The sequence below is a fragment of the Protopterus annectens genome, chromosome 12.part0 (assembly GCF_019279795.1).
Source record: "Protopterus annectens isolate FY-2018-M chromosome 12.part0, PAN1.0, whole genome shotgun sequence".
Lineage (NCBI taxonomy): Eukaryota > Metazoa > Chordata > Ceratodontiformes > Protopteridae > Protopterus > Protopterus annectens.
This window is the reverse complement of record NC_056746.1, coordinates 559,375,732-559,398,395: the sequence shown is the minus strand read 5'-3', so window position 1 is coordinate 559,398,395 and position 22,664 is coordinate 559,375,732. Positions and strand designations below refer to the sequence as shown.

General features: G+C 43.4%; 1 protein-coding gene across 1 annotated transcript in view; it reads left to right on the top strand.

The window, feature by feature from the left end:
* LOC122816707 (transformation/transcription domain associated protein) overlaps window positions 1-22,664 on the top strand; it is a gene marked incomplete in the record, with an annotated part of 2,794,447 nt that overhangs the window by 1,233,000 nt on the left and 1,538,783 nt on the right. The window contains 1 exon segment of the mRNA XM_044089697.1: window positions 13,843-14,007. Coding sequence (XP_043945632.1) covers window positions 13,843-14,007 — 165 coding nt within the window.

The following is a 22,664-nucleotide window of genomic DNA, read 5'->3' as shown; positions in this document are numbered from 1 at the left end:
CGAAATGGCTTCGATAAGCCATTCGACTACCGATCTTCTGAAAAAAAGTAAGGATAAAGACAGAGACAGACCGCACAGGTCCAAAACTGCCGATGACGCTTCCATTAAGCTAGTCGCCAGTTCGCTGTTATTCAGTGAGGGGCTTTTGCAGCCCATAATGCCCGCTTCGATGGATTCGCAGGCCACTACTGAGACCTGTTCGGAGTCTGGTATGCCGCGAGACACTTCTTTGACTATGGAACCTGCGGATGTCTCTACCTTGGATGGGTCTGAAGCCGCTCTGCAGGCACCAGCTACTGAGGAAGCTCTTCGCACTACCGATATTCGACACAAACTGATGACTTCTTTCACGTTTTCATTTCTTTCTAAAGCTACCGAGTTTCTAAGGCCAAGAGTACGAGGTACGCCTAAAAAAACGACGACCCAGTCTTGAGCGCCTTCTTCCTTGCCACAATCTCAGATGCTTAAAATGGCAGAAGACCTGATCATGCTGATTAGGGGAAGCCAGCCTTCCCCTGCTAAAACGAAGAGACTTGTCCCCAGAAGCTTTATCTGACCAAGAGTCTGACGACTAAGGCTTCTGATTATGAAGACATGTCCTTATCTGCCTATGAGGATTCAGATGCAGAGGAATTAATTCCTTCTGCCTCCCCTCCAGAGGATTTTTCTTTTGTGAAACCCTACATACTTTGAGAGAGCATTTCCATTGGGAATGCCAGGATTATCCTCAGTCCAAAAAGAGACTCTCCAGTCTAACTCCTGATACTTTACCACCTGCTCCAAGGAAACCTGACAGGTACTACGGAGTCCCTGACTCACACAAATGTCTCTTCAAAAAATCCTACTGCTGACCCACAGGTCATCTCCCAAGGACCTAAAGGAATTAAAGCAACTACAGCTAAGAATCCCACCCCCTCAGACAGGGATTTCCGAACGTTAGATAGGGTAAAAAAGTATACACCTCTGCAACTCTCGCCATTAGAGTATTAAATTGTCAGTTCCACATGCTGAAATGCCAGCAACATACTATGGAACTTATTAAGCAAAAAATATCTACTTTTCCTGACTGTGCAGAAAATAAAGAATTACAGGAGCTTGTGAATTCTGCAAGCCAAGTCAGCAAGCATACTCTGCAGTATGGGTTTGGCGTCCTAGAGGCATCTTGCAGGGCAGCAGTCACAGGTTCTGTATTTAGAAGGCATGCCTGGCTTAAAGAGCAGACCATGCCAGACCATGTCAAATTAGAATCATTGGATGCTCCTCTGAACAAGGACAATCTGTTTGGCACCAAAGCAGAAGAGGTTTAAAAAAAGATGGTAGAAAAGGCTAAGTCTATGCAGACTGTCAAAGATTTCTTACAAGTGCAGCCTCCAAGATTTAGTAGGCATTGCCCTTCAAAACATTGGTCCTTTCCAGCACCCTCAAGGACATCTCAAACTGGACCCAGGGGAAACACAGCCCCCATTCCAGAGTACAGTCTCGGGGTATGCAGAGATCTAAGCAATGGAGTACCTCCACTTCTAAAGCAGGGAGTGCAAAGCCACCCCCTTACGGAAAGAATTCACAATGACTTCTCAACACCACCCCTCACCTCTGCCCAATTGCTCGTGCCCCTAGGAGGAAAACTTGCCCACCATACAAAAAACTGGACCTCCATCACCAACGATTGATGGGTCCTCAACATAGTATCCTAGGGGTACAAATTTTAATTCCACACACTGCCAACCCCAAAAGGGTTCCCAGACCTTCCTTCAAACCAGTGGGCAGACTCACAAAACCAAGTTCAGTCCATGCTCTCCATAAGGGCAATTCAGCCTGTTCCTGCAGAACAGATAGGCCAAGGTTTTTATTCCAGACTTTTCCTGGTACCCAGAAAAGAGGGCACCTGGTGCCCAATCTTAGATCTATCTGCCTGGTTAGCCATCCTAGACCTAAAGGAGGCCTATCTGCACATCCCAATAAGGGACTCCTGCAGGAGATGTCCAAGTTTCAGAGCAGGATCTATGCATTATCAGTTCTCTGCACTTCCTTTTGGCTTATCCACTGCTCCCAGAGTTTTCTCAAAATGCTTGGCTCCAGCTATTGCAGACAGACAAATATTCAAATTTACCCTTACTTGGACGATTGCCTAATTCAGGCAGACAGGAAAAGCTTTTGCTGCACCTGGAATTTGTAAAGGATGTTTTAATTCCCCTGGGGTACACTATCAATGAAAAGAAATCCAAACTAGGCCCCAGTCAAAAAATTGTATTCCTGGGAACAAGCTTGAACACAGCATCCCAAATGTCATTCCTTACTCCAGCAAAACAAGCCTATCTGACAGGCTACTTTGCTCAAATGGCCACCAGAACCCAACTATCCACAAGGAAAATCCTGAAGGCTCTAGGGTTCATGACCTCCTGCATTCTGCTAATTCCATATGCCAGACTGCATATGAGGAAACTTCAGTGGTACTTAAAAAGTCTTTGATGCCAACATTCTCAGGACCTGGAAACTGTCATACGTATGATACCTTGTCTAAGGAAAGAGTTTCTTTGGTGGGCAGCAGCATGCAACCACAACAAGGGGCTTCCCTTTATACAACCCCACACTGCCCAGACCCTAACCACAGATGCATCAGATTATGCCTGGGGTGCACATCTGGACGGCAGGTACATTCAGGGCCACTGGTGCCCAAATCAAATTCATCTGCACATCAACCAAAAAAAGATGCTAGCTGTTCAGCATGCTCTGACAGCTTTCAGATCCCTACTCTCGCCGCAGCCCTTACTAATCATAACTGACAACACTACAGTGATGTGGTACATAAACAAGTAGGGGGGGGGCACTCTTACCCACTCTGCAGGCTAGCCATGACCCTGTGGAACACGGTCTCTGCCATGCATATTCACCTGCAAGCTCAATTCCTGCCAGGCAATCAAAACTCTGTGGCAGACAACTTAAGCAGAAACCTCCTAGACCCAACACGAGTGGCAATTAAACCACAACACCTTCAGCCTTGTGACCCAGAAATGGGGTACTCCGAAGGTGGACCTATTTGCATCCCCCTACAACCACCAGCTCAGCAAATTCTGCACTAGGGTACCTCACAGCATGGCCTGGAAAGTGGATGCCCTATCCTTCCAGTGGGCAAACCTCTCAATCTGTGCTTTTTCACCTCTACCTCTTCTTACAAGAGTATTACTCAAGATAAGGGAGGAAAGACCAAGGGCAGTCCTGATTGCCCCAGACTGGCCACGCCAACACTGGTACCCACTGCTGCGCAGTCTGTCACCATTGCCTCCATGGCACCTACCTCAAATCCCTACTCTTCTACCTCAGCAGGAGGGACAGTTCTTGCATCCACAGTTGCAGACACGGAACCTAGCAGCCTGGCTTATCCCTTGATTTCTCCTCCAGTGGCCAGCCTAAACAAGCAGGTACTGGATGTCATATGTGAAGCCATATGACCCAGTGCAAGGAAATCCTATGCTGACAAGTGGAAAAGGTATTGTTTCTGGATTCACACTAAAGGAGCGGATACAGCACAACCTTTCTTTCCTCTCATCCTGGATTACCTAGCAGACCTACGCCACAGAGGCCTCTCCTTCTCCTCCATTAAGATCCATGCCTCTGCCATCTCTGCTTACTGCAGCACTGAGCCACCTCTCTTCTCTCACCCTCTCATCAAGCAGTTCCTGAGAGGGGCTAACAACTTAAGGCCACCAAGAAGAGCCCCTACCCCTGCTAGGGACCTTAACTTTGTGTTGGAAAAGCTCACGCTACCCCCCTTTGAGCCTGCAGCGTCAGCAGAGTTAAAATTCCTCTCTTGGAAAACAGCCTTGCCTCTGGCCATCACTTCAGCTAGAAGAGTGTCTGAGCTACATGCACTTATGGCTGTGGAACCCTTCATTATTTTTCATGCTGCTAGGGTCTCCCTCAGGACTAACCCAACTTTCATGCCTAAATTGGTGTCCAATGTGGCTCTCAACCAGTCTATCCATTTGCCCACCTTTTTCCCTAATCTTCAAAATAAGGGGGAAATGATCCTGCACTCTTTAGATGTGCACAGACAGCTCAGATGCTACCTTGATAGGACTAAGCCCTTTTGGAAATCTGACCAGTTATTAGTCAGCTTTGCAACAGGGCCAGAGGGCAAGGCCATATCAAAACAAACCATCTCCAAATGGATAGCACACTGTATCCATTTCTGTTAAAAACACCATGGGAATCCACCCCCTCAGGGAGTCTGAACGCATTCCACTAGGGCATCTTTAACCACTACAGCCTTTCTCAAAGGAGTCCCTACCAGGGACATTCTGGAAGCTACTACTTGGAGTTCTGTTCATACCTTCACCAAGCATTACCACCTGCCTATCTTTTCCAAGTCCAGGGTGGGCTTTGCAACAGCAGTCCTGCAGGGCATACTAGCCAGCCCCAACTCTTCTTGACTGCCTTCACCCATTCCTCAGCTTTGGGAATCAACCCAAATGTGATGAGTGCAACAGTGAAACACAAAGAACATAGTACAGTTGTGTATGCTTACCATAAATGTAGGTGTTAGAGTGTATTCACTGTTGCAGTCCTGGTTTCCCACCCTCCAGCCCCCTTGTATCTCTACTCTGTCTCTCTCTTCCTGACTCCTTACAGGGCTATTGGTATTTACTTTTTACTGGTGTTTTTCCACCATAATTTAGCTCCCTATTTGGGGGCAACAAAAACTGATATAATGGTATCGGTTGCCTGTTTTTATACCTCTGACGACCTGACGTCAGTACTGAAGTGACAGCAACCGACACAGAAATACTAAGCCTCTGGTATTCGGGCTGACTGAGGGCTACCCCTGGCAGGATAACCCAAGTGTGATGACTGCAACAGGGAATACACTCGAACATCTACATTTATGGTAAGTGTACACAACTGTACTTTCTTTAATGGGGGTGGGGTAAGTTATGAACTGGCACATTTTATTGGATATGGTTTACAAGATGGTGGTATTTTTCTCTGAGGCGGCAGCTGTTATCGGCATTCTTTATTTGAGTTGAGGTAAGAGTATTTCTTTACATATGGCAGTTTTGGCTGGCTTGCACAGAAAAGGTGAAGGTATGTTTGCCCAGAACTGCAGTGTGTTTTGAATGTGTAGTTGAAAGTTAAGACATTGGTCTCTAGCCAAATGCCAAGGTATTTGAAGGATGTGGTGGTATTAACATCTTTAATATTAAGGAAGCTTGAGTGCTTTAGCTATGTTTTGGTTAGTTTCAGATAGCAATGCTTTCGTTTTTGAAGGATTGAGTATAAGTTTCTGGCCTTATTAGCCATTGGTTCAGAGTTTGGAGGTCATCTTGGAACTAGGCGAATAATAGAGTGGGGTTTGTTTGACCTGTAGATGACCATGTCATCTGCGTAAAAAATTAGAGGTATGTGAAAGTGATCAGATTGGTGTTTGCTGATTAAATATGGGAAATAGGAGAGGGGGCTATATTGGAACCCCGGGGGACTCCTTTCTTAAGAGGAGGTGTTTCAGAGGTGGTAGTGCCCACTATCACTTTGAAAGGTCTGTCGGTGAGGAAATCTACAAACCAAGGTTTTGCATTGTTACTAATGCGTACTTCAGTTAGTTTTTCCAAACAGTAAGTTATGGTCAGTTAGATCAAAGGCTTTTTTGTGATGCCACTGAAGATGACTTCTGTCAGGTTGCCTTTGTCTATATTGGATAGGATGTCATCTGTGAGGGAGAAGAAAGTTGTTATAGTGCTGCATCCAGACCAGAATTCCTGTTATTTCCATGATAGAAGATGGTATTGATTTAAATAAGCAGTAATGTGGTTGTAGATAACTTTTTTCTAGATTTTTACCTATATTGGGAAGTATTGAGATGTATAGCAGTAGTTGACTTGGGTAGTTTGGAAGTAGGAGTGACTATAGCTTTTTTTCTATATATGAGGCATAATCTTATCCGTTAAGCAGAAGTTGTACATGTTCATAGGTGTGTACTAGGCTAATGACCCTGCAGCCTTTACAAGCCTAGCCCATAGAAGTGCCCTGGCATCCTGCTGCCCGACGTTGGTTCCCAGTGCCTCTGTCAAGTAGAGCCACTGGAGTGATCCCCGGGGTGAACTTCCTATTACCCATCCACTCATCAGGATTCCTCTTGAAGAGGGACAGCGAGGTAATCTGCTTGACATGTATGGGAAGTCTATTCCAGAGCATGGGCAGTCTCTGGGTGAGGAACCTGTCCCTCCAGCATGTTCTGTTGATTGTGGTAATGAGGTTGAGGTCTCTGGAGTGTATGGTGCGGAGGGATTTGGATTTCCTTAGATGTAGCATTTCTAACAGAGATAGGTCAGACATGGCTTTGTAAGTCAAACAAAGATGGCCTCTACGTAGGCGATATGATACATGGAATAGCTGGAGTCTATTGAGTCTTTCCATGTAGGACATGTGTTTTATGCCTAGGATCCTCTTCGTGAGGCACATTTGTGGCCTCTCCAGCTGTTGCAGGTGTCTAGTGAGGTACATGCCAAGTGGGGCATTGATTGGTCTAATGAGGGAAGGGTAGAGAGAGACGACAAACTCTTTCTTCCTGGATGCAAAACCCTTGGTAATGAGATGTGCCACATAGAAGGACTTTCTGGCCGCAGTGGCAATGTAGTGGTTGAAGGAGAGGTTGCTGTGAGAGAGAGGTTGGGAGAGGAAGGCCTTACAAAGTAAAATGAACTAAGGGGCTACATTATCCAAGCTTGGAAGAGCATCTCTTTGAATTTGGATTTGGACTGTTTTTTTTTTTCCCTGTCTCTCGGGTTCTAATCTTTTTGAAGTGGAATATTGAAATGTAAAGTGGGGACATGGTGACTTTAGGGTGGTAGTTTGTGGTGGTGTTTATGTGAGGCAGGTTGCTGAACTTATTGAGGAAATCAGAGCATGAGAGTTTGTGGTGGTGTTAGAAGGGATGTTCTTCGTGTTTCACTGTTGCAGTCATTACATTTGGGTTATCTGCTTGCAGGTAGCCCTTAGTCGGCCTGATTATCAAAGTCTTGGGTCCTGCATCGGTTGCCGTCACATCTTCCATGACGTCAGGTAGTCAGGGGTATAAAGCATGCAGCCGATGCCATTACATCAGTCTTTCTTGCCGTGCGTTGCCCGAAGCAGAAGCAGTTCACAAGTGCCGGTCACAAAGTCTTCAAAAAACGCTAAGTACCCTGTTGGGATCCTTTTTTCTTGTTCTAAACCGATGTCAGTAGAAGTTAACAATTGTATTACTTGTGGAAAGCAAATACCTCATAAAGATTTTCATTCATACTGCATTCCTTGCTTAGGCCCAGACCACAACGTTCCTCGCTGTTGGTTTTGTGCCTTATTCAATCCTCTAACTATTCAGTCTGTTCATTTTTGCATCAAACTATTTCGGTACTCTGTTCAATTATCCAGAAATGACTTTGGTAAGCCATCCGACTACTGACATTCTGAAAAAACATAAAGATAAAGACAGAGACAGACTGCATAGGTCTATGGATGTCTCTACCTTGGATGGGTCCGGAGCCGCTGTGCAGGCACTGGCTTTTGAGGGTGTATGCAGGCCTACTGACTTGCATATCAAACCAATGCCATCTTCTTCTTCTTCAAGGCCTAAAACTCGATCCACGTCTAGAAAATCGACGCCCAGACCATATGGTCAGGCCCTTATGCCTAAAAAACAAATGATAAGAATGGCTGAAGACCTTATTACTCTAATCAGGGGGAGCCAGATTTCTCCCTCTAAGAGACCTAGAACTGATTTTCCTTCTGATTCTTCGGATTAGGATTGTGAAATTTCTGTTTCTTCTGATGACCAGGATTTGCCCTTATCTACCTATGAGGATTCTGATGAAGAGGACTCCATTCCCTCTGCTTCCCCTCCAGAAGCTTTTCTTTTGTTTAAACTTTGTATACTCTTAGGGAGCATTTCCGCTGGGAAGGCCAGGATTACTCTGACTCCAGAAAGAGGCTTAGGGAATTCTTACTCCAACCTCAACACAGGCCTTTAGCTGTCCCTCCTGTACTGGACATTATAGATGATGCCTTCTTGGAATCTAGCCTGGCCCCAGACAGTTTACCTCCTGCTCCCAGGAAACCTGACCGGTATTAGAGTACCTGACTCTCATAAGTTCCTCTTTAAGAATCCTACTGCAGATACAGGGACCCAAAGGCATGAAGGCTACTACTGCCAAAAACCCTACCCCCTCTGATAGAGATTCCAGGGCAATGGACAGATGGGGTAAGAAGGTATACACTTCTGCTACTTTGGCCATTAAGGCCTTAAACTGCCAGTGTCATATGTTAAAGTATCAGCAGCATATTATTAGATTGCTTAAACAGAAAATGATGTTGATTCCTGACTGTGCTGAGAATAAAGAATTACAAAATTTAATGCATTCTGCTGAACAAGTTGGTAAACATACTTTGCAATGTGGTTTTGAGTCCTTAGAGGCATCTTGCAGGGCTGCTGTCACTGGGTCTTTACTTAGAAGGCATGCTTGGCTTAAGGAGCAAACTTTGCCAGATCATGTTAAAGCTAAATTACTGGATGCTCCCTTAAGCCAAGACCGCCTGTTTGGCAACAAAGCAGAAGAAATACTTAAAAATATGGAGGAAAAAGCTAAATCTATGCAAACTGTTAAAGATTTCCTGCAAGTACAGCCTCCAAGACTTAGTAGGCATTGGCCTTCTAAGAATTGGTCCTTTCCTGTCTCTTCCAGGCCATCTCAGTCTAAACCCAGGACCAGCAGACCACGCAGGCTTCAGTCTCAAGGTACTCGCAAGCGTAAGCAGTGGGGGGACTCCCACTTCCAAAGCTGGAAGTAGTAAGGTTCCCCCTTATGGTAAACTGTCACAATGACTTAACCTTAAACTTTCCTAGCCCTGCTCAACTGACTGCTCCTTTAGGGGGAAAGATCTCTCTGCATGCAAACAACTGGAACTCATTACCCAAGACAAATGAGTTTTAAATATAGTTTCCCAAGTATACAGATTCCACTTCCACACCTTACCAACCCCAAACGGTTGGCCAGACCTACCCCCAAATCAGTGTGCAGAGGCTCAACAGCAGGTTTTCTTTTTTTCTAAGTATCAGGGCTATTTAACCTGTCCCAGAAGAGGAATGGGGACAAGGTTTTACTCGAGACTTTTACTGGTACCCGGAAAACGCAACTCCTGGCGTCCTATCCTGGATCTGTGTATCCTAAACATCTTTTTGGTAATCCCAAAACTCAAAATGCTAACTCTTCATCAGCTGCTTCTCATGCTAGGCAAAAATGCCTGGTTGGCAACATTGGATTTAAAGGAAGCTTACCTGCACATCCCAATAAGGGAATCTTGCAGAAAATACCTACTCTTCAGAGCAGGCTACATGCACTATCAGATGTTCTTCATGTTTCACTGTTGCAGTTATCACATTTGGGTTATCTGCTTGCAGTAGCCCTCAGTTGGCCTGATTAACAAAGTCTTGGGCCTGCTGTCCCTTCTTCAGGTCATCAGGGGTATAAAACATGTAGCCGACGCCATTACCCAAGTCTTTCTTGCCGTGCGGTGCCCGAAGCAGAATCGGTTCGCAAGTGCCGGTCGGCCGACTCCTGAAATTTTCATTGCTTCCCATTAGGGGGGGCACCTGACATCTGGGGCAAGAAAAACGGATGTAATGGCGTCAGCTGCATGTTTTATACCCCTGATGACCTGACGACGCAGGACCCAAGACTTTTTTAATCAGGCTGACTGAGGGCTACTGCAAGCAGATAATCCAAATGTGATGACTGCAACAGTGAATACACTCAAACATCTGCATTTACGGTAAGTGTACACAACTGTACTTACTCTGCAGTGCCCTTTGGCTTATCTACTGCGCCCAGGGTATTCACAAAGTGCCTAGCTCCAGTCATTGCATTCTGCAGGCAAAGAGATATTCAAATATACCCATACCTGGATGATTGTCTAATTCAGGCAGAAAGCCAGGACATACTATTAAATCATCTGGCATTTGTAAAGAAACTGCTAACCTCACTGGCATACACCATAAATGAAAAGAAATCACACCTAGTACCTTGCCAACAAATTGTATTCCTAGGAGCAAGCTTGAATACAACTTCCCAGATGGCCTACCTCACGCCAGAGAAACAAGTTTGACAGTCTACTTCAAACTACTGGCCACAAAGACCCAGCTATCTGCAAGGGAAATACTTCAAACCTTGATGTTCATGGCCTCCTGCATTCCACTCATTCCATATGCAAGACTGCATATGAGGAAACTACAATGGTATTTAAAAAACCTATGGCGTCAACATTCTCGGGACCTGGAATCAATGATTCCTATCATTCTTTGTATAATGACATAGTTCCTTTGGTGGGCAGAGGCCTGCCACCACAACAAGGGACTGCCATTCACTCTACCCCCTGCCTCCCAAACCCTAAAAACAGACACATCAGACTATGCATGGGGGGCTCACTTGACAGGGCAGTGCATTCAGGGCAAATGGAACCAGAGTCAAATGCACCTGCATATCAATCAAAAAGAAATGTTAGCTGTACAGAATTTCCTGACAGCCTTTAAGGACCACATTCTTCCAGGACAATTATTGGTAAAGACGGACAACACCACTGTTATGTGGTACATAAACAAGCAGGGGGGAACTCACTCATACCCTCTCTGCAGACTAGCCATGGCTCTGTGGAACACAGCCTTGAGCTAAGAAGTGCACATACAAGCTCCGTTCCTGCCAGGCAAGCATTCTTGCAGGGCCTAATAGCTGGTCCTAATGCTCTCTAATTGCCTCCTCCCTTCCTTAGCTTTGGGAATCTACCCAAATGTAATGACTGCAACAGTGAAACACAAAGAACATAGTACAGTTGTGTACACTTACTACAAATGTAGATGTTCGAGTGTATTCACTGTTGCAGTCCTGGTTACGCTCCCTTCAGCCCCCTTACTTCTATTGGCTATACCTCTCTTCTTGTTTACTATACTTAAGCTTTCTGGTGTATTTGATTTTGTTGGAGGTGTAACCTTGTATATAATTGCTTCCCATTATGGGGGCACCTGACATCTGGGACAAGAAAAACTGATGTAATGGCATTGGCTGCATGCTTTATACCCCTGACAACCTGACGTCACGGAAGATGAGACATTAACTGACGCAGGACCCAAGACTTTGATAATCAGGCCGACTGAGGGCTACCTGCAAGCAGACAACCCAAACGTAATGACTGCAACAGTGAATACACTCAAACATCTACATTTGTGGTAAGTTTACACAACTGTACTTTCGGGAAAGTGGAGTTGAGTTTTTCGACAAGTCGACAGGTAGGTTTCTCTCCAGAATCTTTTGGATTTGGCTAAAAGTGAGATTTGTTTGTTTTGGTAGTGGTTGTTTGTTTCTGCAGATGGGTTGCTTAGCTGTTTTGCATCGTGGGGGTATATTTCATTGTGCCATGCTTCAACACATAATTTGAAGAAGTATTTGAGTTCATTAGCTACCCAGTCATGTTTGAGGTTGAAGTAATCTTTTTACTTAGAGAAAGAATTTTTCACAAGTACTGTAGGGTATTGGTAAGCTTCTTAAACTTCTTTGTTGGGGTCTTTTATAGCAAGTTTGTGAGACCAGTTAAAGGTGCAAGATGATTTTTTAAATTAGTGATTATCTGAACGGTTTATGGTCTGAAGGTGTTAAGTTTAGGTTTATATTTTAATGTTAGATTGTGTACTGAGAAAATTATGGGGCAGTGATCACTAAAGGTGGCTGCATGAATGGTGAGGTTATATGTCATTGTAGGATTATTAGTTATTAGAAGATGTAACAAGGTGTGCCGGTTGGATTGTGGATAGTTCTGACATATCAGTTGCTGTCCTAAGTAATATTGAAGCCTTCAAGAATGATTAGGATGCAGTTTTTTTGGAGCTTTTGGCATATATTTGATGGATGAGGGTAATTATGCATTGGGGTTTTTGCTTGGTTGGTTGGAAAATTTAAAAGGATCTAGTTATGATCTCTTCTGAGTTACCATTAAGGTTGTGCAGTGATGGTGGGGTTAAAGTTGTCTTTGAAGAAAATTGGAGCTGTTCCCCAGGTTTTTTTTGCCTGGTCTGTAATCTTGTAGGTATGAATAGTTTGGTATGAGGTGGTGAAGACTAGGGGTGTCAAGTTTCAGCCAGGTTTCTGTAATAGCTCTAATGTCAAGATTAAGCTGTATGGAATAGTCATTGATTTGATTGATTTTGGTGGTGTTGCTGTGTATGTTCGAGGGCGCAGGAAATATGATGCTGTTGATTGGTTTGAGTTGGGGCCGTAAGTGGTTCCAGATTGGGCTCAGTTGTTGCCTTTTAGCAGAAGTATAAAGGTAATGGGACTGAATTTGAGTAGTGTTTTTGAATGTGTAGTTTTGGGGAAAATTGGGGTTTTCTACCAAAATTGGAAATAAGGTATTGTGACCCTCTGTGGAGTATGTCTTTCTCTTCATACTTCAGTGAGTACCCGTAGGAGCCCCTTTTCCCCATCTCACTGGAAAGTTGGAGTGAATTAAAATTGTTTAAAAGGAAACAGAATAGTAGTGGAAACTTATCATGGTTTTTGTTCTTTTCTAACAATGCTTGTAATGCAGTATTACAGGTAAGCGATGAGGATGTTAAAAAAGATGACTGGTCAGCCAGGAAACAGAGAAAGCAACTCCAAGTAAACAAATAAAATGGAAGATCAACAAAAAATGGAACATAATTAAAAAAATGGAGTTAGAGATGGAACCAGTAAGCTATGCAGCCAGTAGCTAGAGATGCTATAAAGACGTAATTATTTAGCTGTGGTAAATTTGAAAAATCCCTCAGGTTATGCAGCTTCAAGGAGAAACTTCATGTCCAAATGGCATTCTTTTCTAAATAGGCCTTCACAGCTTCTCCTAAATTGTCACTTTCAGATGTAAGGAGTCTGAATCCATTAGGAGGTACCTGACTGTTATAACTACTTGGCTGATACTTTGCCTGCTTTATGAAGAGCAGATGGTGCAGTTATCTACAACACACAATAGCAGACCTTTATCATTTTAAGAGTAGATCCTTCAACAGAAGTTGCCAACTTCTAGGCTTGGTTGGTGTATCTTATAGCCTTGCACAGTTGTAGTTCTGCACCAACTGAACACAGTTTACACATAACTGTCTTCAAATTCATACAGTATTGTTTTATAAGTTGTACTGGGGATCGTTTATAGGACTTTTGAGGAAGAGAGCATCATAGTAGTTGAAACAATTAAGTACATGGAGATCATTTGGCTTTAATTTTGAAGATCTGAGGCACAAACGTTCCTCAGTTGAAATGGGGTAGTGAAAGAGACTCAACACTAAAATACCATGTAGAAATTGCAGAAGAGGGATGGTGGGATGCACAGGACTATCAGTTCAAGCTTAATGTGGGGACACATCAGAGTTAAGGAGGTACTGCTGTTTGGAAAGATTTGTGGAACCTTAGAACAACGTTCTTTCTGGATGCACTGATGGAATGTAAGTCAGCTCTGAGAAATTATTTTCTCAAAGTGGGCAGAAGAAATGGGAAAGTGGAATGGTGGGAGGGATAATGCTGTGTAGCAGCTGACACCAGCACTGGGTGGATTTGATGTACCTCTCCATCTTCTGTCGACTTGTTCTTGTCTTTAACTTCTTTTTGTTAACCTATGGTATAGTTCCAAAAATGTTAACAGTTTGTCTTCTGTGATTGAGGTGCTTATTTTATTAGTAGTGGATTTTTTTTTCATAAACACGAACGGTTGAGTGATTTGAGTTAACATATATTATATGTAGCTTTTTTGTATCATTTCTTGAGTCTATAATACTTTTTCTTGACTGTTTTTCAGAGCTTTCTAAAGCACAAAGATGCTAAACCTTTAAGAGATGTTTTGGCTGCTAACCCCAACCGCTTCATTACTTTGCTGCAGCCTGCAAGCACTCAGACAGCAGTTAGACCTGGTTCACCAAGCACCAGTAACATGCGCCTGGATTTGCAGTTCCAGGCAATAAAGGTAAGTCTGTTTTATCTCTTAACTATGAAGTTAGCATTGTTGGTGAAATTTTAGGTATGCAGAATCTTGGAGGTCTAGGAAGAAAATCCTTAAAGCAGTTTCAAGTCCTTATTTCTTCCTAGAGACATTGCAGTGTAAACCAGGCAGCGGCCTCATATTAAATAGTTTATTAAGAATAAATAAAGAAAAGAACTTAATGACATTTCATGAAGCCTTTCTACATAAAAAATGAAAGATTCCAACCTTATTTTTGTGTTGAGCTCTTTCCGTTCGCTTCCTTGAAGGCTACAACGGGTAGTATTTCCTACAGGCTGCTGCACAGTGATCTCTGCCTAGCTTACAAGACATCCTATGATTCCACACTGATAGATTTGTTGCATAGCCACAAAAAAAAAACAGGATCAGAAATTCCCATTCTAGAGGCTTAAACCTCATCTGCAATATGAACAGAACTTGGTGGGACAGGTATGTCTCATACTATCCCTTCTCTGGGTCATGCTTCTTATCCATGTGAAGCAAATCTCATCCCTAACCATATTCAAACATGATCTGGACCAGTGGATGGTAAATTACATGTTTACCCCTAGTTTTCTGTCTATGTTGATAATTGGGTATTGACACGTCAGCAAAGTTTTGGTAGTTTGGGGTAAGCTTGACTAGGCTTAAAATGGCTAGCCTTGCCTTGTAGAACTGGATGGGTTGCAGAATATGTTTTTCTGACTTTGGTTGAGGCTTACTAGTCAAAGTGTGTATTCTCTGCCGTTGTGGATCTTCAGTGATGGTGTCATTTTTTTCCAAAACAAATTTTATTGATTTTATAACAGAACTACACACAAATTGTTTACAGAAGTATAACATAAAAATAAACTCTACTAATATAAACATAGATTGATAAATATTATCTAGCCCTACTAATATAAACATGCATTGATAAATATTATTTAGCTCTATCCTCCTAGTAGGACTCCCTGCTCTGCTGCTGAATCTCTGTTCATCACAGCCAAACCCAATAATGCTGCTGGTAACACCCTGTAATCAACTCGTGGTTAGCAAATGGAACTCCATCCCAGCTGCAATAGGACACCTCAGCTCCTTGAAGGACTTCAAAATCCAGCTGTTTGGATACTTGGCTTTGTATGTGTACATATCCAGGCTATAGTCTGTACACTACAATCACTGAATATTATAGTATAGTTCATTTTATCTGCTTTGTGACTTGGATTTGTTTGTAAAACTGTTGGATGTGCTGCTTTTGTTACTATAAACAGGTACTGTTTGTGTAGTTTATTTTTTTATGAATATTTATATATTCTAATCCTGTAAGACCTTTAATGTTTGGGAGCTGTCTTCCTGACCCTCCACTAAAAAGATGCTTTGCTCAGATGGAGTTTTCCGGTAAATAAATGCAATAAATAAATAAAATAATTATTTTTGACTTGGTATTTCTTTTATAAAGTTTGAAGTTTTGTTGTCCATTTTGCCAAGTCTCATAGTGTTACATTTAGAGACATTAAAGGAGAGGTCAGTATTCTTCATATTGATCACTGCTGCAGTAGCCTTTGCTATATTGGTTATATCCTGCCGAGGATATAACAGCCGGCCAAAAAAGCTTCAGGGCACTTTCCATGCACCCAAGCTGTCAACTAGCTTGAACTAAGCTGATTATAATATTCTCATTTGGGCGTGAAGCCTTTAAGTCCTTTCCTGCTCTGAAGAGTAAACTTCTCTTAGGCTTGTGAGGCTCGATGGTCGGCTTGCACTTTCCTTAGCTGGATAGATAAGTTCCCTTTGGGAAAGAACTGCCTTTTTAATATTTTGTATTGATTTGTTACTTTCCTCTTAGGAAGGTTATTTTAAAGCTAAGAGTGTTGTGTTTTAATCTATTGTCTCGAGACTGTAATAAACTTTTAAGTGGATCACTTGTGCTTATGTCAGTTTAAAAGTAGTGTTAACTAACTGATACAATTTCTCTGCAGAAAATATTTTACTATTTTTCTGTTGCGGGATTGCCGTAGTGTTTGACTGTGCTTTTTAGTCAAAAGTAATTTTCTTGGACTGATAGCTTAACTAGCATTTGTTGCTTGTTTTTCTCAGGATAGAGGCAGCATTTTCAGCTTGACCATGGAACAGATTGTCAGTATCATGTTCAGTCCTTCTTCCAGCCACCAAAAGAAAAAGTTAAGAAAAGAGCCTGTGCCACCATGGCAGGCTTGCAGGTTGCCTCAGCAAGAGGTGGATGACTCTGCTGTGGTCATTTGTTGTACCTCAGGCTGCTCATCTTTTACCCCAAATCCCTCAGCAGTAGCACCTACAGCCACTGTAGACCAGGAGGTTAGCCATGTCCTTTGCGGCTGTTGGAGTCCTCTAAGTGGGAAAGGAAGAGCCACTCTTTATCAGGCCTGGGAGAGGAAACGGGGAAGGTTTCCCTGTTATGTCAGAATGTTGTGCCCATCCCTGGAGAAGCAGCAGCTGCCACTAGTAACATGGTTGGCTCCATTGTTTCCTGTCATAAAGAATCCGAAAATCAAGCATGTATGTCCTCCTCCTCAAATTCCTGTGGATAGGCGAATTTTATTGGGACTGACTCAGAATTTGATTCAGGCTATTGATTCTTCTTGCAGATTAGATGTTCTTCGTGTTTCACTGTTGCTGTCATTACATTTGGGTAATCTGCTGGCAGGTTGCCCTCAGTCGGCCTGAATTCCAAAGTCATGGGTCCTGCATCGGTTGCTGTCTTCTCTTCCATGACGTCAGGTCGTCAGGGGTATAAAACATGCAGCAGACACCATTTTCTTTAGTCTTTCTTGCCGCGCGATGCCCGAAGCAGAAGCATTTCGCAAGTGCCGGTCGGCCGACTATTGAAATATTCGCGTTTGAGTTTCAGAACCGAAGTCTTCAGTAAAGCTAAGTACCCCGTTGGGGAAACTTTTTTCTTGCTTTTTACCGATGTCAGAAAAAGTTAATAATTGTATTACTTGTGGGAAGCAAATACCTCATAAGGATTTCCATTTATACTGTATTCCTTGCCTAGGCCCTGACCACAATGTGCCTGGCTGTCAGTTTTGTGCTAGATTTAAACAACGCACTGTTAAGCGTCGGTATATTTTTGCATCTAAGTATTTTGGCAACAGATTTAACTACCCAGAGATGTCTTCGGATAGCAATCTGACTACCGGAGTACATAAAAAATGCAAAGAAAAGGACAGAGAAAGGCAGTCGAGATCCAAATCCGACGACGAAACTTCTCCTAAGCCAGTCGCCGGTACTCAGTGAGGCGCTTTTGCAGCCCCTGATACCTGCTACTTTCGAGTCACAGGCCTCTACCGACACCCATGTGGAATCAGGCATGCTGCAAGATAATCAAGGTATTGGACCAACGGATGTATCTCCCTCAGATGGGTCTGGAGCCGCTGAGCAGGCACCGGCTTTTGAGGGTGTATTCAGACCTCAACATTTTTACATCAAACCGACGAAAGCTGCAAAACCAAAGACAAAGACACCTTCTAAAACTAAAAAAACGACGCCTGAGCCACGTGCAGAGGCCTCTATGCCTAAAAAACAGGTGATCAAAATGGCTGAAGACCTTATTACCTTGATCAGGGGTACCCATCCCCCTCCAGATAAGAGGGCCTAGGCAAGACACTGACTGAATCTTCAGATCAGGTTTCTATTTCTTCTGATTCCTCCTCTGATCAGGAATTTTCTTTACCTCCCTATGAGGATTCTGATGCTGAGGAGTCTATTCCATCTGCATCTCCTCCTGAGGATTATTCATTTGGAGAAACCTTGCGTACTTTGAGGGAGCATTTTCACTGGGAGAGTCAAGACTTCTCAGAATCAAAAAAGAGGCTCAGGGATTTCCTCCTTCTCCCTCAGCACAAGCCTTTAGCCATTCCTCCTGTGTTAGACATTGTGGATGATCTTTTTTTCAGAGTCAAGCCTGACCCCTGATTCTTTACCTCCAGCTCCCAGTAAGCCTGACAGGTATTACATGGACCCTGACTCGAAACCCTGCTGCTGATCATGAAACTGTTTCACAGGGTCCTAAGGGAGTTAAGGCCTCAACAGCAAAAAACCCTACCCCCTCTGACAGAGATTCCAGGGCACTGGACAGATGGGGAAAAAAAAGGTTTATACATCTGCAACCTTGGCAATCAGGGCCTTAAACTGTCAATTTCATATGCTTAAGTACTAACAACATGTTATGGGATTGCTGAAACAGAAAATGATGTTGATTTCAGAATGTGCAGAAAGTAAGGAATTGCAGGAATTATTGCATGCAGCCGAACAAGTTGGAAAGCATACTTTGCAATGTGGTTTTGATTCTTTAGAGGCCTCCTGCAGGGCCGCAGTTACTGGATCTGTGATTAGGAGGCATGCCTGGTTAAAGGAACAAAATTTGCCTGATCATGATAAAGCTAAATTACTTGATGCACCTTTACAGCATGATTCTCTGTTTGGTAGTAAGGCAGAAGAGGTTTTAAAGAAAATGGAAGACAAAGCTAAGTCTATGCAAACTGTTAAAGATTTCTTACAAGTGCAGCCACCTTGATTCAGTAGACACTGGCCCTACAAAAATTGGTCCTTTCCTGTGTCAGACAGAGCTCAAGGGGGCAAATCCAGGTGCCCTAAGACTTCCAGGTACCAAGCTCAAGACTCATACAGGTCAAAGCAATGGGGCGCAGCCACCTCCAAACCTGGAGGAGAAAAGGCGCAAACCTACAGAAAGCAATCCCAATGACTTTCCTCTGCCTACATTAAGCACTTATCTTTTAACAGCACCCATAGGGGGAAACTTAGCACTTTTTGCTCAAAATTGGCAGTTAATAACCCAGGACAAGTGGGTACTGAACATCGTATCACAGGGATACAGATTCCATTTCCACACTCTGCCAATGACAAATGGTTGGCCAGACCTGCCAAAAAACAATGGGCAGAGGCACAGAAACAGGTTACGTCGCTCATGGATATGGGGGCCATTCAGATAGTACCAGAACAGGAAAAAGGACAAGGTTTTTACTCAAGATCTTGGTACCCAGAAAGGACAAGGCCTGACGGCCAATATTGGATTTATCGATTTTGAACACATACCTGGACATTCCAAAATTCAAAACGCTCACTTTGCAACAGCTTCTGCCCATGCTGGGCAAGAATACTTGGCTGGTGACTTTAGACTTAAGAGGCATACTTGCATGTCCCAATAAGACAGTCGTGCAGAAGATACCTCAGATTCAAGGCTGGCTTAATGCATTACCAGTTCTTTGCACTGCCCTTTGGCTTATCTACTGCGCCCAGGGTCTTTACAAAGTGCCTGGCACCAGTAATTGCATTTTGCAGACAAAGAAGTATTCAAATATATCCTTATTTGGACGACTGTCACATTCAAGCAAAGAACAAGGATACTCTTCTACGACACCTGGCGTTTGTGAAAAGGCTTCTAGCATGCCTAGGGTACACAATCAACAAAAAGAAATCACAACTGGTACCCACTCAAAAGATAACATTCCTGGGTGCAAGCTTGCATACAACTGCCCAGATGGCTTACCTCACGCCAGGCAAAGGCAACTGACTAACTTCATACTGATGGCAACAAAAACCCAGTCTTCTGCAAGACAAATTCTGCAGACTCTGGGCTTCATGGCATCCTGCATCCTACTAATTCCATATGCAAGACTGCATATGAGGAAACCTCAATGGTACCTAAAAAGTTTATGGAGTCAGCATTCACACAGTCTGGAAACAATGATTCCTCTCATCCCCTGTCTACAACAGGAGTTTCTATGGTGGGCAAAGGCCTGTCACCAAAACATGGGACGGCCCTTCACTCTACACCCTGCCAGCCAGACCTTAGCAACAGACGCATCAGATTATGCCTTGGGGGCCCACATGGCAGGAAGATGCATTCAGGGTATGTGGGCACCAAATCATATGCATCTACATATCAACCAGAAAGATATGCTAGCCGTTCAAAATGCCCTAACAACATTCAAGGACTTACTTCATCCAGGACATCTACTGATAAAGACGGACAACACCACAGTCATGTGGTATATAAACAAGCAAGGGGGCACACACTCATACCCCCTTTGCAGATTAGCCATGACACTGTGGGACACAGCTTTGACCTTCCAGATAAATCTTCAAGCTCAATTCCTGCCAGGAAACCAGAACACTCTGGCAGATGATTTAAGCAGAAACCTTATGGATCCTCATGAGTGGAAACTAAATCCACAAGTATTCAGCATAACAGAGAAATGGGGAAGCCCAGACATAGATCTATTTGCCTCTCCTCAAAATTATCAACTGAAAAGATTCTGCACAAGGACTTATTACAGACAAGCATGGAAAGTGGACGCCTTATCTTTCAGTTGGAAAAGCGTGTCAGTTTACGCCTTTCCTCCTCTGCCTCTTCTACCCAAGGTCCTCCTAAAAGTCAGACAAAAGAAGCCAAAGATAATATTAATTGCCCCGGACTGGCCCCGCCAATACTGGTACCCAATCCTAAGGAACTTGTCTCAGTATCCAGCTTGGACCTTGCCTCAAAGACCACAACTACTTTCCCAGCAAACCAATCAGATCCTGCACAGTCAACTACAGACTCTGAACCTGGCAGCTTGGCTAATCATGTAATCATACCAACGACACCTCTCAGTAAAGCTGTGATGGATGTCATTTTGAAAGCCCGAAGGCCTAGTACTAGAAAATCTTATGCTGACAAATGGAAGAGATTTTGTGCTTGGAGTCAAGCACAAGGAACTGATGCAGCAGAGCCACATATTCCTCAGATATTACAATACTTAACTGAGATGCTTGACAAAGGCCTATCTTTCTCATTCAAAATCCATGCCTCTGCCATTTTGGCTCATTACAATATACAGCCACCAATTTTTTCTCATCCCTTACTAAAGCAGCATCTTAGAGAGCCAAAAACCTAAGGCCTCCTAGAAGATCACCATTACCTGCATGGGACCTCAATTATGTGTTGGGAAAGCTCACCCTGCCTCCATTTGAACCAGCCGCTACTGCTGATATAAAGTTCTTATCATGGAAGACAGCCCTGCTACTAGCAATTACTTCAGCAAGAAGGGTTTCAGAGCTACAGGCCCTCATGGCTGTAGAGCCTTTTATCATATTTTACCCAGACAAGGTGTCTCTGAGGACAAATCCTACTTTTATGCCTAAGGTGGTTTCCAGTGTGGCTCTTAACCAAACAATCCATCTGCCAACTTTTTATCCAAATCCGCAGAACAAAGGGGAGAGAATTCTGCATTCCTTGGATGTACACAGACAGCTAAGATTCTACCTGAGCAGGACTAAAGCTCTTAAGAAAAACTGAGCAATTACTAGTGTCATATGCTGGAGGATCAGAAGGAAAGGCTATTTCAAAGCAGACAATTAAAAAGTGGATAAGCCTCTGCATCCGTTTCTGCTACTCACACCATGGTAAACCTGTACCCAAGGGCATTAGGTCTCATTCCACCAGAGCTGCAGCTACTTCGGCAGCCTTTCTCAGAGGAGTACCAACCACAGACATTCTAGAGGCTGCTACTTGGAGTTCTGTTCACACCTTTACAAAGCATTACAGTTTGCCTCTGTACTCTTAAGTCCAAGGCAGGCTTTGCCACTGCAGTGCTGCAGGGCCTTATAGCCACACCTAATGCTGTTTAGCTCCAGCCTCCCAACCATAGTTTTGGGATTCTGCCCAAATGTAATGACTGTAGCAGTGAAACACGAAGAACATAGTACAGTTGTGTACACTTACCATAAATGTAGATGTTCGAGTGTGTTCACTGTTGCAGTCCAGGTTACCCTCCTGCCATCCCCCTGTCATTCTACTGTTTATCTTTCCTTCTCTATCCTCTACAAGCTATGTGGTCAATTTGCTTGTAGATGAAGGTAAAGTTTATATTGATAAATGTTTATATATATATATATATATATATATATATATATATATATATAAAATATTGCTACCTTTTTGGGGGCACCTGACATCGGGGGCAAGAAAAACTAAAGAAAATGGCGTCGGCTGCATGTTTTGTACCCCTGATGACCTGACGTCATGAAAGAGAAGACAGCAACCGATGCAGGACCCAAGACTTTGGAATTCAGGCCGACTGAGGGCATCCTGCCAGCAGATTACCCAAATGTAATGACTGCAACAGTGACTACACTCGAACATCTACATTTATGGTAGGTGTACACAACTGTACTTTTCCAATGAAAGGAAAGAGGGATGCCTCCTTTCCTGAAGAGATTCAACATTCTGAATCTGAACAGAAAGATACAGGGATGGATTCCGGGTTTTGTCGTGAGATTTCTGATACAGGCTCAGAGGAGAGCGCACTTCCTGATTCTGCCTGTGTGGAGCTTCTCTTTCTCTGACACTGTTAGAATGTCCCAGAGTTTTCAGTGGAAGAACAGTGAAGTTTCTGAGTCCTTCAGAAAATACTATGAGTTGTTACAGTAGGATTTTACAGAACTTACACCTACTCCTCCTGTCCTGTCTGCTTTAGAGGATGTGCGTCTTACAGCCTGTAATTTTCCTGATAGCCAGCTGTCCTTAAAAAAGCTGATAGGATGTATAAAGTTCCTCACTCTTTTAAATTTATATTTACTATTCCCAAACATGACCCAGTAACTATGGCCTTGGTTGA